At 40.8% G+C, this 14,551-nt stretch overlaps 1 protein-coding gene across 42 annotated transcripts in view; it reads left to right on the top strand.

Annotated features, from left to right (window-relative positions):
* The window catches only part of CACNA1C (calcium voltage-gated channel subunit alpha1 C), a 476,864-nt gene that overhangs the window by 410,725 nt on the left and 51,588 nt on the right, over positions 1–14,551 (top strand). For 30 of the 42 annotated variants that reach the window (XM_084499510.1, XM_084499518.1, XM_084499512.1 and 27 more), the window contains one exon: positions 12,269–12,352. In XM_084499510.1, the coding sequence (XP_084355636.1) occupies positions 12,269–12,352 (84 nt within the window). Of the gene's footprint in view, positions 1–11,562; positions 11,647–12,268; positions 12,353–14,551 lie in introns of all 42 variants that reach the window. The other 12 variants (XM_084499513.1, XM_084499544.1, XM_084499548.1 and 9 more) reach the window with 2 other exon arrangements.

Here is a 14,551-nt window from a genome sequence, read left to right as displayed (position 1 = left end):
TGTTTTATTTCTCCAGCTTATATGGAGAAAACAAAGACATTCTGCACTGATATAAAAATATCAGGAAACCTGGTTACAATTATGTGGACTTTTGCCCACTGCTGAAAGCACTGCAGTTCCATCCAGCAGACAAAGGAATCATGTTTGGTTAAAAATCACATGGTCTAGGATGAAGTATAGTGGTATAAATTAGTAGTGTAGGTTGTATAAATGTGTAGGTAGTATAAACACTCCTTCATTTTTGTTGGGTTATCCACAGGCTCAGAAGAAGCCATGCAGAGCCCACGGTGCAGATAGCTGACTCCCTCTCATGGGCTTCAGATACTCGATTCTGGTTGTCAAAGGTCTCTTTGTAGATTTTGTCTGTTTATTTTGGCAGGTTCAAAACCTAAGCAATTGGTTTCTAATTGTTTCATCTCTTCGGCTTCAGTGTTACCCTTTCTGTTTCGGGCAGTCAGCATCTAGACATAGAGCATTTGCTGATTGATTCGTCTACTCAGCGCAACAGAAAGGGCAGTCTCTAACTCTGCTTCTGTTAGAGTATTAAATGGCAAAGGAAGGGGTAAGAAAGCTTATATATTTCATGATCTAGGGGTGGGAAAAATATACCTCATTCAACAAATAGGAAGAGTGAGCTCAGTTTGATGATGATGGTAAGAAGCAACATGGAGAGAACTAGGAATAGCCAGGTAATAATGTATGTGAACTGAAGGAAGTGAGAGAACTAACTCTACAGGAAGAACAATGTCTGGGAGAAAAGAAGAGGGAAACCAAATCTGGATGGGAAGAAAAGCCATACACAGATTATGGAAAGTGGGAAAGGACAGAATATTCCTTAAGGTAGAAAGAAACAGAAAGAAAGAGAAAAAAAAAAAAAAGAGGGAGAAAAATAAATGAAAACAAACAAACAAACAAACAAACAAAAAAGACTCAGACAGAGGAAGATATTAATAAAATGGAGAAATAAATGATTGGACAAAACAAATGGAAGGAAAAGAAGAACAGGAACAAGGATGAAAGGAAAAGTGGACATGGAAAGAGGTTTTTTAAAAAAATGAAAAAGAGAATTAAAATCCATAGCTTTTAAGCTAATGAACATCTTTTTGTGTTTCAACATTTTATTGAAGTTTTCTGGCAGACATCCCAGGTCTCCATGTTCAAACACATCAGTATCTCAACCACAGAACCTTCCTGCATACTGTTTCATCAAAATAATTTGCAATAAAAATCAGGTGCAGTGTATTTCCCCGCTTCTCTGGAATAGTCTCAGCTCTGTTGCAAAAACTTAACAACAGCATGATTCCCCATAAATGTTTTTCTTTTTTACCCCACTTTTTTTTTCTGGGTGAGGTCTAAATACATTTAATATTCCTCTGCATCTTTTATATAGCCAGTAGCCCAGCTGGAATTACTGCCAGCTGCTTCAACAAACCCTGCAGCTAGATGACCAGAAGTCCCTGGCATTTCTGAAATGCATGTCCAGACACTGCACAGTATGTATGCAGTTAGTGTGGGCTCCCAAAGAACTGCTCATTCAGGCCCAAGATTTTCAGAAATACACTAGAAAAGGGAAAAATCTTAATTCCTCATTACTTAGATGTCTGCTTTCTCTTTATTGTGATTACTTGTCTGCCAGGAGTTTCATGCATCTTGCATGGCATATATGTCATGTGAAGAGCAGACCATATAGCCTTTTGTTTCTGTAGGTTTGGGAGGAAAAATGAGCCTCTTTTCCAAGTGATACTGAAAATACATGTACTGTATGTCAGAGCAGCATGTTTGGGTGACTTTGATGTAAAGTCAAGAAATAATCATAATAATGATTGTGGATGTAGATGATAAAGTTATCTCAATCCTTTATACACATTTGTGGGTTGGAACAGGGGGTCATCAGGTAGACTTGCTTTTTGATTCTGCTTGCTTGATGGAATTTCTATCTGCATTTTGTCCAAAAGAAAGAAAAGAGAGACTAAGAAAGGAAGTGGGTCTTTTGCAGCACAGTCTGTGCCACTGCCCTCTTGAAGCAGCCTGGCTTTGAGACTATTGCAGAAGGTGGAAGGGCATCCCACTAGCCCACGGTCACAACACTGCTGTTATTCCAGGCCTTAAACTGAAACCACTCAGGAGTCTGTTATGGAGACATCTGACACAGAAGTGACAATGAAAAGAAAAAGGAACCACATCCAGGTGTGTTACTGTGCCGACCCATTAAGTTAAACAGTGTACCTGATGTAACTGTAGAGCCTTAAACAACAAATTCTCCAGTTTAGTGCAGAAAAAGAAATTTGCATCAGAACACTCAGGGATTAGGTTGTTTTAGTAACAATTTTCACAAATGAGGAGTCAGTAAGCAAATAACTGTGAAAGTACAGCAAATCCTCATTGATACTTCCAGATTTCACTGAGTCCCTCACCAGTTCCTGAGTGTGTGTGGGAGGGGAAGTCTGGCCATTCCCAACACTTCAAAGAAAAGGAAAGTAGTGCCAGACTAAAGTTTTTCTATTGTGCATATGCTTATATTCTGAGATGGCATAGGCGTGACTCCACCTAAACAAGTCATGCAGTGTGAAAACAGTTGGTAGGTGAATGTAACAGAAGAAACTAGACTGATGATGAGAAGTGGAATTTTGCAGTAAATCCTAGCTCATACCTCTTCTGGAATCTGGGTCAGGAAGCATCAAAGTCTTCCTTCTAAAGGCTGGTTGGCATCCTGAATGAAGTATGCTGGTCTCTCCAATTTCCTCCTGGAAAACCTACATCACAGAAGGGCTACATCCCAGTTGGCTTCTTTGTTGTCACTCCCAAAGAAGAGGCCAAGAATGAAATAAGTGTACAGAACAAATTTCTCTCTTTGTGCAAAAAAGTGGTCCTTTCACATAATGGTAGAAACAATTGATGAGGGGCAAAAAGGCTATTTGATCTGCTCCTTCCCATGTTGCATTGTTTAACTGCAGGATGTTCTCTTTTTGGAGGAAGAAGCCAACAATTCTCTGCACACAAATAGATCCTTTAAATATTGTTTTATAGGATGTGTGACATTTCTAACACTCATCAGCTAGAGCTGTGTGATCCTCCAGCTTTCTGGAGGATCAGTGGAGAATTCAGCAGGCAGAAAAAAATGTTAAAGAAACCTCGTAAGAGCTTCAATGAGAGAGGACCATTTCCTTCACAGCAAATGTACCCAGAGAATTTGCATATTACTGCAACATTGTGACAGATTTATTTTCAGTCTGGCACTTGAGGGTTTTAATGTCATTATAAATGATCAAAAATAATGATATGACTGCACAATGCAACAGTGTGGGAAGTGCTGTATTAGCTATTACACTTAATTATTTAATATAGAAAATTATTCACACAGTGTTAAAAGCCCAGTGGGATGGTGCACTGGGGTCTCATTCACAACAGCACAGACAGTGTCTGCAGCAGCATGTAAGGGAACAGATCCAGGGAAAAGCAACTTGCTCTCACTCACAGAAGAAAAATCCCAACCTTCTGTCACTTCATGTAAGGTTATTTTAAGGGGTCAAATATTCTCATGGATGTGAATCTTCTTTTCATGTAAGAATAGTACCAGATAACAGACTGCGGTGCAGCCCCTGTTAAGAACTGTTCATTGGTTTAGGAAACGACATTTCCACTGCTGAGTGGTCACTGGAATGAAGTCAAAGAGAGATGACTTCTCTTCTCTGCCATCCATCTGGCGTTTTTAGGATTTTGGAGACTTTAGTTTTCTATATTCCTGCTTCCCCGAGTGTAAATGAGAGTAACCACACTCTTTCTGAAAGTTGCAATTGATGGACTACGTGAAAGTAGGTGTTGTTTTGATAACTGCTCTAATCCATATAAAATCAGGCCTTTCTGAAAATGGAGATAACTTACCCTCCATTAAATTTACCTTTAAAAAAAAAAAAAAAATAGATAGATACCAGACATATCTACTAGCCTGTTTCTGGGAGGCCCTGCCTTTCTTCCAGTGAGTACCCACTAACCATGCAGCAACCATGGCAGAGTGGTCCTAGCCTTTTCCCATGGTGCATACAGAAACAAGAGAAACTAAGTCCAGCCCTCTATTTGGAGTGCCTCTTCAGACATTTCCTGACACTGTCTCATCTTCCCACACAGTAAGTGGCTCTTCAGACTGAAAGATTGAAAGATTATGTTCTTACAGGTTTTGTTTTACTTCTTTTGAATCATTCTTCCCTAAACTGGGATGTCAGTCCTAATTTAGAAGACAGACTGTCTTAGGTAGCAAAGCCTAGCCTTTTGCTCTTTTCATGACACTTTTTCGTGTTGGTGGTTTGGTTTATTGCCTTCATAATTTATTTTTTCATTCTCATTGAGACCTACTTTTTATAGACTTTGCAAAGTCTTTGAGTATTTACAACTCTTTCCTAATGGAATTTGACAGCCAAATTTTCACAGAATCCATTTTGTGATAAATGATCTGTTCAGATATAGCAAGCCATCACATTCACTTTTCAGTCTTTCCAGTAAGACTGGTATTGATTTCATTTCCTTTTGCTGAGAGCAAGTCTGGTTTTGATTGTGGGACAATGATTGCTAAACGATTGGTGTAATTATTCCTCCTAAGGAAAAGGGCCCAACTCCTCATAGGGTATCACTGTGCTACAACAAACCTGTAGGAAAGCTAAGAAAGTTTATTTCCCTTTTTCTAGGTGGCCAGCAGCATTGATGAGAGTGCTTTCTGTTATTTTGGCTTAATTTTCATGCATTTATGCCAAGGAGGCCTTAGGCATTACTGTTCTGAGGCATAGCTCACCCCTTCTTCAAAGGCAGCTGAGCGCAGTCCAGGCTCTTAGCTCTGACATCAGGGTCAGCTAGTTGAATCATCCAGTTTCAGCATGTTTTGCTGTTTTCATGTCCTTAGGCCTACCCAGCATGTTGCCTTGAATAATATAATATAATATAATATAATATAATATAATATAATATAATATAATATAATATAATATAATATAATATAATCATTCCCAACAGTAAGAGACGCTTCCATAATATATGCTTCCATATTGCCTTCATGCTGTTTCTGCCCCGGTCTTTGGAGGACCTGTGACCATAACATCGCACTTTAAACCTCCCATGTGATTGAGTGCAGCGTACTACTAGCCATTTTAGAGGAGATGAAATACGGAGAGGTGTGAGATAACTGTACCATCACATAGGTGGGAATGGAGTGGCTCAGGAGAACATCTAGAAAATACAGTTCTGGTGGAACGATCTGGGTTGCAAGATCTGGAAATGGGAATTCCCAGTTCCTAGAACTGGGTATGATGAAGACTTCTCTAAGCATGTCTCCACAATATTATTGATTATCTGTAGGTGTAGAGAGCATAAAAAAACGTTCTAACACAAGAGATTATGTATTTCCAGCCTCTGTAAATGTGTAAGCTTATAAAACAGGAGTTAGGAATCTCTGTTCAGGCAATGGTGGTTTTTTATTCTTTTAGTTCTTTTTTTGTTTCTGTGTGGTTGAGATATTTGTCCACTAGAAGTTGTGAGACCAGTAACTCACTTTAGGATCTACAGGCTCTCACACAATAATCAGAAGGTGGTCACTTTTAACCAGTAACAAGCTATCTTAGATTTGTACCAGTGACCTTGAAATAAACATCTGGGATCTTTATCCAGATCACAGAACCGTTCAAGTCCTACAGCTCCTTTTGTTTCTGTCTGTGTCCAATATGTCCAGACAGGCTTTCAGGCACCAAGGGACACCTGTCTGCTTTCACTGACATCTTTATGTGGGAGTTTTGAGAGAGCATGAAACAGAGTGAGAGAGGATAAAGTTAAATATCAACGTTATTGAGCACCTATCTTGTTCTACAAGTTGGTCTTATTTGCTTATGGAATAAGCAGAGAGAGGCAGGAGACCTCTTCAGAATGAAGCACACCTTTGGAACTGTCTGGGGAGCTGAAAAGCTCCTCTCCTTGCACCCTGTCTGCAGAAAGATTTGATGGAGTACAGGGGGGACTTGTGCAATTCCCTGCAGCAGTGACTCATTACAGTGACTGGTAGGTGAACTGCAGGGAGCCTGTGTCTCAGAATTAATCCGTCAATGGATGAGAGCTGATAGATAGTATGCAAATAGATGCTGTTTTCCCGCAGCCTGTCAGGAGCTTCAAGCAGCTGCATCCTCCACTTTATTCCTTCTCTATTAGCTTCTGCTAATTTCTCTGATTGCTGTTATGGCTAAATGGTATCTTAGCATAACAGAACTTGCATTATCTCCATTTGGTAGCAGCTATTGTAGCTTTGTAAGATTTCTCAGGTTATATGCGAATCTCTCCAAGATGCTGTGAGAAGGTATGCCAAAAGTCATAGTACTGTGTAAATGTCAGTTGATTTTATTCTGTTTTCCAATGAAACTGTCCCTTGCAAAAATTCTTTCCAGGAAATCCTCTTTTAATGGAGTCTGAAAACTGACTCTCACAACTCCAAATAGCATGCTGCATTTTCAGAAAAGAATTCACATATTAAGCATCAGCCAAACTGTGGCAGTTCACAGAATTTCACAGAATTTCACAGAATTTTCTAGGTTGGAAGAGACCTCAAGGTCATCGAGTCCAACCTCCAACCTAACGCTAACAGCCCTCCACTAAACCATATCCCTAAGCTCTACATCTAAACGTCTTTTGAAGACTTCCAAGGATGGTGACTCCACCACTTCCCTGGGCAGCCTGTTCCAGTGAAATCCCACTTTTCAAGTCACCAGCAAAGTCTGCTTTGGTGCCCTTTACGATCAGCAGGATATTTTTGATAAGGAATCACACTGAATATCAATCAAGCCCTTTTTCTCCTTCGTATATACTCTTACTCATTAAGATTAATGTTACTTTTTGTCATTTGAGTATGTTGGTTCACTTCAGATAAGTGGTAGCAAGGTTCTTCTGTCAGTTTGATTCCTTTTTAGTCCCTGTAGTTATCTATATGTCTCATTTTCTCATCCTTGATACTTTCTTTCTGTATTCATACATGCATACATACATGCAAGCATGCATATCTTTCCCTGGTATCCTAGAACACTGCAGCACCTTCTTCCACTGGAGAGAATCTGACCCTTTCAGATGCTCTCCAGTGCATTCAGATCCCACCCAGTGAACACCCTTGGCCCTTGCTGTGCTCTTCACCCTTAGAGTCTTTTCTCTCAGTTTGGTTTGTTTGTTTGTTTATTTAATTTTTGCAAAGCACTTCATATGAGACAGAAATTAAAACCTGGGACTTAGCAGACCAATAACTCCATGTTAATTAATACAGAAGTGACCCTGCAGCTCCCACAGGCCTGGATGCTCATAACCCAGCTGGTACCAAGACTCAAACAACACCCTTCCACTGAGGATTTCTGTGCTTCAGCATAGCTGAATGGATCTCCAGCCCCCTCCTGTTCTTATTATGGTTCCCAGGTGACTCTGAGCTCAGACCTTCAGGCAGGCTCCAGTGGGTGATTTCCCTATTGTTAATGAGGCTTCTTAGATACTGTGTTTAGGATCTCATATTCACAGAAAGTAAAGGAAATGGTCTCCAGAGATTTCAGTGGTTCCATTAGTACCAAAACAAACCCCAGCTTCTTTGATAGCTAATCTCAGTGACTAGGAAACCTAAAAATGATTGGCATACTCATTCTGAAATGCTACAATGTCTGCTCCCCTCGCATAAATGAGATTCCATTCCAGTCAGCTACTGCATATTTATGCTCAGCCTTTCATTAACATATGGATCATGTGATGATTCACTATTCTTTGCTACCTTTGGGGAAATAAAAAATGGAAAAGAAAAAAAAAAAAAAGTGCTCTAACGGTGGGGTTATTTCATGCTTTCTGAATATTCAATCCAATCCTCCTGGTCTCTTTCTGTCCTCCTTTCTCCCTGAAAGCTTCATAGACCTCCAGAGAACTCCCACAAGAGAGGGTGACTACCCTTCCCCAGCATGCCCCTTGGGCTACCATAATGTGACATGAAATTATACAGCTAAATCAGGGTGAAGTGTCTCCCTTTAAGGGTAAAATATGGTATTGCACTCTAAATTCCTGTACTGCAAAAACAAACAGTGTCATCAATTCATTTCCAGTCAGACCTCCTTCCCCTTGGGAAAAGTATACAGAACTTTCTGGTGGGAAAAATCATTTGGAAATACAACCTCTTTACTAGAGGGAAAGCTCTCCCTTCATTCAGCTTGTCTGTCATTAGCCACCCTGGTACGCTCCAGTGAGGTACTTTGAGGTCACAAGAAGCAAGTCCCCAGGGCAGGGGTGTAATTCACTCTTAATATGTGCTCATAACTCCTGACAAGATTATGAGGTCTGAATCAAACCTGAGTAATGGCCATTCATAGGTGAATGTCTCCAAAGAGGGTAGCGTTTTAGGAAGGATTCCATTACCTTGCACACAAATGAAGCATCTATGTTCTCTGTTTTCTTTAAGCTTTCTTACTGTGAATAATATCTTCCTGTTTTTCACCCTTCTGTTTGAAACAGAGGGAGCAGGTGAGGAGGAAAGGAAGGTGTTTCTTTAATTCAACACTAGTATATTGGATGTGGGGTTGAGTAAAACCGCATTCATATCCGTGGTTCCTCTTGATCATTCAGCTAAGATGTACAGGAGGAAGAGGAGAGCTCTCTGAGTTCACCTCACAGCCACACAGTAACATGCGATGGTGCTGGTCTTTCTGTGATCCCAGAGCAGGCCAGCCCATGACTTTCAAGTGAGGAGCTGGCTGATGAGACTCAGCAGAGCATCCCAGGGGAAAGAGCTCACAGTGTAAATCTGGAGAAACTCCACAGAATTTAGCAGTGACTACAGATAAGCTGTGGTCTCACAAAACTCCAAAGCAGCTATTTGTGATAGCAATGAAAAAGGGACATTTTCTTTCCAGGCCTGAATCTCTCCTGAGATGTGCCAACTATGCTAATGCAATGTCATTGCTTCCGGTGAGGTTAAATTACTGCAACTGGGAGCAATGCTGAATTCACTGGTTGCATTGGTCATCTGAGGACAGGATTCTCTGCTGCTTGTTGCCTGGGTTTTGCACCAGCAGCAAATGCTGGTTTAACAGCAGCAATGGCTGTTGGGCTTTATGTCCAAAGTTTCTCCGTAAAAAGAAACCATGAATTTGGTTACCCCCAAAATATTTTTTACAGTATGATGCCAATTATTATAAAAATAGTAAAAATAACCACGTATCCATCACCACAAATTTTAAAGTAGAGTCATCATTTTCATGGGAAACGCATGACCAACGTGTCTTGGATCCCCACCCTTGCAGCTGCCCAAAAGCAAACTCTATTTTTTTGGAGTAGTTTGGGAAATCCTTAGTAGTTCCCAAACTGTTCAATTTGAGAAGGAAAGGGAGATAGCCATGCTATTCAATGCCTGTATTAATTTAGCATGTAAGCCGTGCCATTGCCTTCAGCAGGAATGTGCACACGAATGGGGCAGGAGGATTGGGTCTGTTTTCTACTCCATTCTCTTTGATCCTCCGAGTGTCTTCTCTGCCAAGGTCGCATCAGGCTGCAAAGGCACTTTTTGCAACTCTGTATGATCTGTGTCTGTCCCTTATTTATTCAAAATGCGTTTGCCTCTACAATTTAATCTGCTGTTCTCTCCCTCCCCTTCCTCTTGGTGAAGTCTAATTACAGTTTTATTCCAGGTCCATCTGGTTGCTAACGATGCTGGACATCACTGCTGAATTCATTCTAATATTTGTTGTGTATTTTCTAGGCTGGACGCTGAATAATAATATTCTCTGAATTTGCTTTTGCTCCTGTTTCCTTCTTCCCTGTTGTAGCTAATTGTGTAGTAATGAGTAGTCATGGGATGATTATTCCTCCCAGTGTAGATCTGCTAAGACTTGCCGATTTCAGATTGCAGGCTAAAGATTTTTTTTTTCCTGGTATTGAGAAGACTTCAAAGTCCTTTCTGTCAGCTCCCTTTACTGCTGTGGAATCACATGGGCAGTGGCTTTCTCTGCCTTTTTTTTTTTTTTTTAATTCCCAGCCCCACTCAAATAACTGTGAGTCTCAGAGCATCCTGGTTTGCAGTGTTTCAGAGTTTAGAAAGACACTTTTTGCCAGTGCCTGCTCCGTGTAATGGTTGAGCCTGGAGTATTTTAAGGTTCCCAAGCCTGGCTTATGCAGTGCCAGTACTGGGATTCTTTTTCTTTTCTCCTTTTTGCTTTCTACACACTGCCTGGGAACACAGACTCGCACTTTACCCATGACCTGACTCTCTGGCTAAGAATAGCAGGAGCAGTGCAACTTGGGTTCAGTCTCACTGGAGACATGCTGCAGCTGGGAAACAGAGAGGTCAGAGTAGCCCGTGCTCACAAAACCAAAACACAAAAGGAGCACAGAGGATTTTGTATTCTTACCTCCTTTTAGGATTGCAGAACAAGGGGAGAGCTTGGCACAGGTGTTCAGTGAGCTAAGACACATTTTCTTTGCTCATGACATTAAGTTGGACAGGAAGTTTATGTATAGAAACTCACCTTCTAGGCTGAACAGGACCTTTCCTCAAAAGGTCCTGCATCCTTATGAATCATCCAGCCAAAAATCATGCAGGCTGGGGAAGACAAGCAGTGCTGATTAGCTTAGGACGATGAGATGTTTGAGGTAGCCCTCAAAGTAATTTTGCACGGTAATGTGAAGGTATGAGTTTAGCATGTGCTAGCAGACCTGCCATAGCTCATCCTATACAGCTAATGTCACAGTGATGCTGTGGCACTGTTTTTAGAGTGAGTGAGCAACGGGTCTCACTCAGAGCACATGTTAAAACCGACTTTGCTCACATCCTTACCCTTTCCTAGCGGTATGCACCATCACGGGCTACATTCACACTTTCATTTTGTGGTGCAGATGTGCTTTCAGAGTAACACAAATACCAGTCCTGCTCTGTAGTTTTATGACAAAAAAATGCATTAGTAATAGAAGACCATTAGTAAACCATTAAGCTAATGGCTGTCGTAATATTTCGTGTGGCTGGGTAAAGATAAAGGTGACAACCTGTAAGATTTCAATAGCACTTCCCCGGCTTGATTGTGTCCTCTGCTCTGTTGTGCCACAGCACCTGCCTGTTCTCAGCACCAGCACAGGGCAGTGTATCTGGAATGCAGACTGGTGAATTCATATTCACCCTGGCAGAAGGGGAGTCTTTTTTTGAGAAAACAGTATGACACCATCCCTGCCCTCTTCCCTCAGCCAAATCTGAACAAGATGTGGAAGGGAGCTATGTTACTAGGAATCAGAGATGTCTGGAGAATCTGGACCTGCAACCCCCACTCCTGAGAGGAGCCACGCTCAAAGTGATCTACATGACTTCCCCTTTTCCCCCATCTCAGAATCAGAGTAGAGGGGTACCTGGCCTGGGATCACGTTGGCTGGATAGGGGCTGCCAGGACTGGGCTACAGCTTAAGAAGCAGCAAATAGACTTAAGAGGAAAACCCCTTGAGGTATCAGGGCAGTAATTCTAATGGTAATTTTGAACTGTTTTTGTCTGTCTAACATTCCTTTTTAATCCCCATCCTGCCTGCCCCTTCCTTATGTAGGGTTACTTTAGTGATCCTTGGAATGTTTTTGACTTCCTCATCGTAATTGGCAGCATTATAGACGTCATTCTCAGTGAAACTAATGTGAGTATTACTCTACCCTCCCCAGGATACCACCACCTCCTCCTCCTCTGCTGTTCCTTCTCTCTTTCTTTCTTTCTTTCTCTTTTTTTTTCTGATTTTTTTCCCTCTAGTCATGCTTTTATTGAACTTGCCGTCGTCCTTCTCCTTCTCCCAGGGAAAAAAAAAGGAGGGGGGGAAACGCCTCCTTCTTTTTCACTTGTCATAGCTAGCCCCAAGGCTGTGACTGGTGAAAGCGCACAGAGTTTGGGGTGTGTGTGCTTTTTTTCCCTCCAAAAGGTAGACATGCTTGAGAGTAACTTTCTGACTAACCAGGCTTTTGTTGATACCCTCCATCATGTGAAACGTTACAGAGGTTTGAGCAACCAATACTGTAGAGTGGTAAGAGACTATTTAATATGCCCACATAACCTCTTTCTTTTCTTATTTTTTTCCTCTTCTCTCCCTCTTTCATGCTTTGTTTTGTTTTGTTTTGTTTTTTATTTTAATTTATTTTACTTTTTCCTTTTTTTCCCTCTTTTCTCCCTCTCCCTTTCTCTCTCTCCCTCTCTCTCTTTCTCTCTCATTCTTTCTCTCTCTTCCTTTCTCTCTCTTTCTGTTTCCTTGGCTTCTCTGCCACATGCAGCACTATTTCTGTGATGCATGGAATACATTTGACGCCTTGATTGTTGTGGGTAGCATTGTTGATATAGCAATCACCGAGGTGAACGTAAGTAGCTGGCGTCTGTCCATGATCGTGCCTGCTCTAACATTCATTTGTCTTTCCCGGGTTCTTTATTTTTCCTCCCCCTTCCTCCTTTCTTTTGAGTTTGTTTTCAGAGGTTTTCTGTTTAGTTTTGAAGCTCTCTCTTTTTATTTAGTTTTGTTTTGTTTTTATTCTCTTTTAATTTTTGGAACGACTTAAAGGACTTTTTGACTGTTGCATCATTCTCTTCCCTTCATAATCCGCCTGGCATGAATTAAACTGTATAGCAGGAAAAGTGATGGGAAATGTGGAGCGTAAGTGAAAAAGCTATTTTTGCCATGGGAAGCTTCCAGAAAAGTCCCAGGCCAGCACTTTGGTCTACCCAGTGTTATGCTTTGCTTCCCATGGCAGTTCAATACTCTCCACCCCATAGAGATCTAAAGGTCAGTTCTTTCGAGGTGGAACTGCGGGAACCAAACCAACAATCCTCCTGGTGCCTCCTCACCCAGGCTTCCTCCAAAAGAAATATAGACCAAATCACCTCTGTTTAGAGGATCCTGCTCATAATGTTTAGTTTCTAATTTGGAAAAAAATAATTAAAAACAGAACAGAAAGAAAAACAAAGTAGCAGAGTTTCAGCCCAGTTTGGTTTGCTCCATCTCACGAACTCCACCAGAACAACTGACACTGATTGGCCCCAGAGGTGCCCATCTCAGCAGACAGGTGAAGGATTGAATGAGCCATGGAGACTGAAATGAACAGCTGGTGTTCAAGGAAATAAATCACATCAGGCAAGCTTTTTCCTCTTTCTTTGGAGGTGGATGGGTATAGAATTACTGAATAAATAGACAAAGGACAGGCAGGACGTACAAAGATTCCCAAAAGAAAGACTAGAAAGGACCTGCTGACATTATGAGCACAGGCAAAAGTATTTTACAAAATCCAGCTTAGTAAAGACAGGAAAGTAGCAAGATCGAAAGAAAATTGCTCTAAAGATGTTAATGAAGAGCAAATCAATCATCAATTTGCAGAATGATGTTAGTGTTGAATAAATATTCCAGCTTGGAATTGTTGTGTACTGTAGAGGCAATCCATCACAAGCAGAAAAGTGACAGCAGTTTTCACTCAGTGCTGTCTTTAGGAGAAAATGTAGACAACAATTTGGAAAAGTCAAAATGCCTTGCTTTGATCTTCTCAAACAAAATGTTTTCATATTTTGGTTCTATTTTAACTTCTGTTCAACTTCCTTGGTTTTTTGTTTCGTTTTGTTTTGTTTTGTTTTTTAAATTCTTAAAGAAATTAAATGAAATATTGAATGAATTAAATATTTAATTTGACAGATTTTTCTTGTCTTTTGAGAAAATAGAAGGTAGTTTCTAACTGTAACATTTATTTTTTTTTAATACTTTTTTTTTTGCATCTCCTGAGTGTCCTACTTTCTGTTCTAATTTCACCCAGAATGTTGGAAACAGTATTGGTTACCCTTTTACTAGAGAGAGATTAGGATTGGGCCAAGTTTGTAGAGGGAAATTACAATGATCAGCAGGTCTAAGTTGTTGATTTAATAGAATAGCATAAAAGTCTTTTTATGCCACACTTGGAACAAGAAAACAAAACAGGGAACCTGCTAGTAGCCTTCAGACTGTGGAAATGCTCAGTTGTCATCCACACAGGCAGAACTGTGCATGGTAGGTGAGGAAATAACTACAGCTAATAGGAGATGAATTACACTAAACATCAGCAAGATTTTCCCCAAGTCTCCTTGTATTTGAGTCCATAGAAAAGACTTCCAAGTAGAAAGGAGAGAATACTTTCATTTTTCCAAATTAATGGGGGCCTATCATAGAATCGTAAATTGGCTTGGGTTGGAAGGGACCTTAAAGATCATCTGACTCCAAGCTCTCTACTGTAGGCAGGGATGCCACCCACTAGATCAGGTTGGCCAAGGCCCCAACCAGCCTGGCCTTGAACACCTCCAGGGATGGGGCATCCACAACTTCTCTTGGCAACCCGATGGCAGGAAAATCTAATAGATTCTTTTGAAGAAATTCACAGTTATTTTGTATAAATTAAAGAACTTCCTATATCATGGTTTAAATCACTCTGATATACATTCCGTTAAAATTCAGTCATCTGAGAGGATGACTGTCACCCAGGCTTCCTTCTGCAGTTTGTGGAGAGAAACACCTTCCCAGGCCAACTGATTCCTCTCCACCTATGACA

Source organism: Aythya ferina (assembly GCF_964211825.1).
Source record: "Aythya ferina genome assembly, chromosome: 1".
Taxonomy (NCBI): domain Eukaryota; kingdom Metazoa; phylum Chordata; class Aves; order Anseriformes; family Anatidae; genus Aythya; species Aythya ferina.
This window is presented reverse-complemented; position numbering and strand designations above follow the sequence as displayed.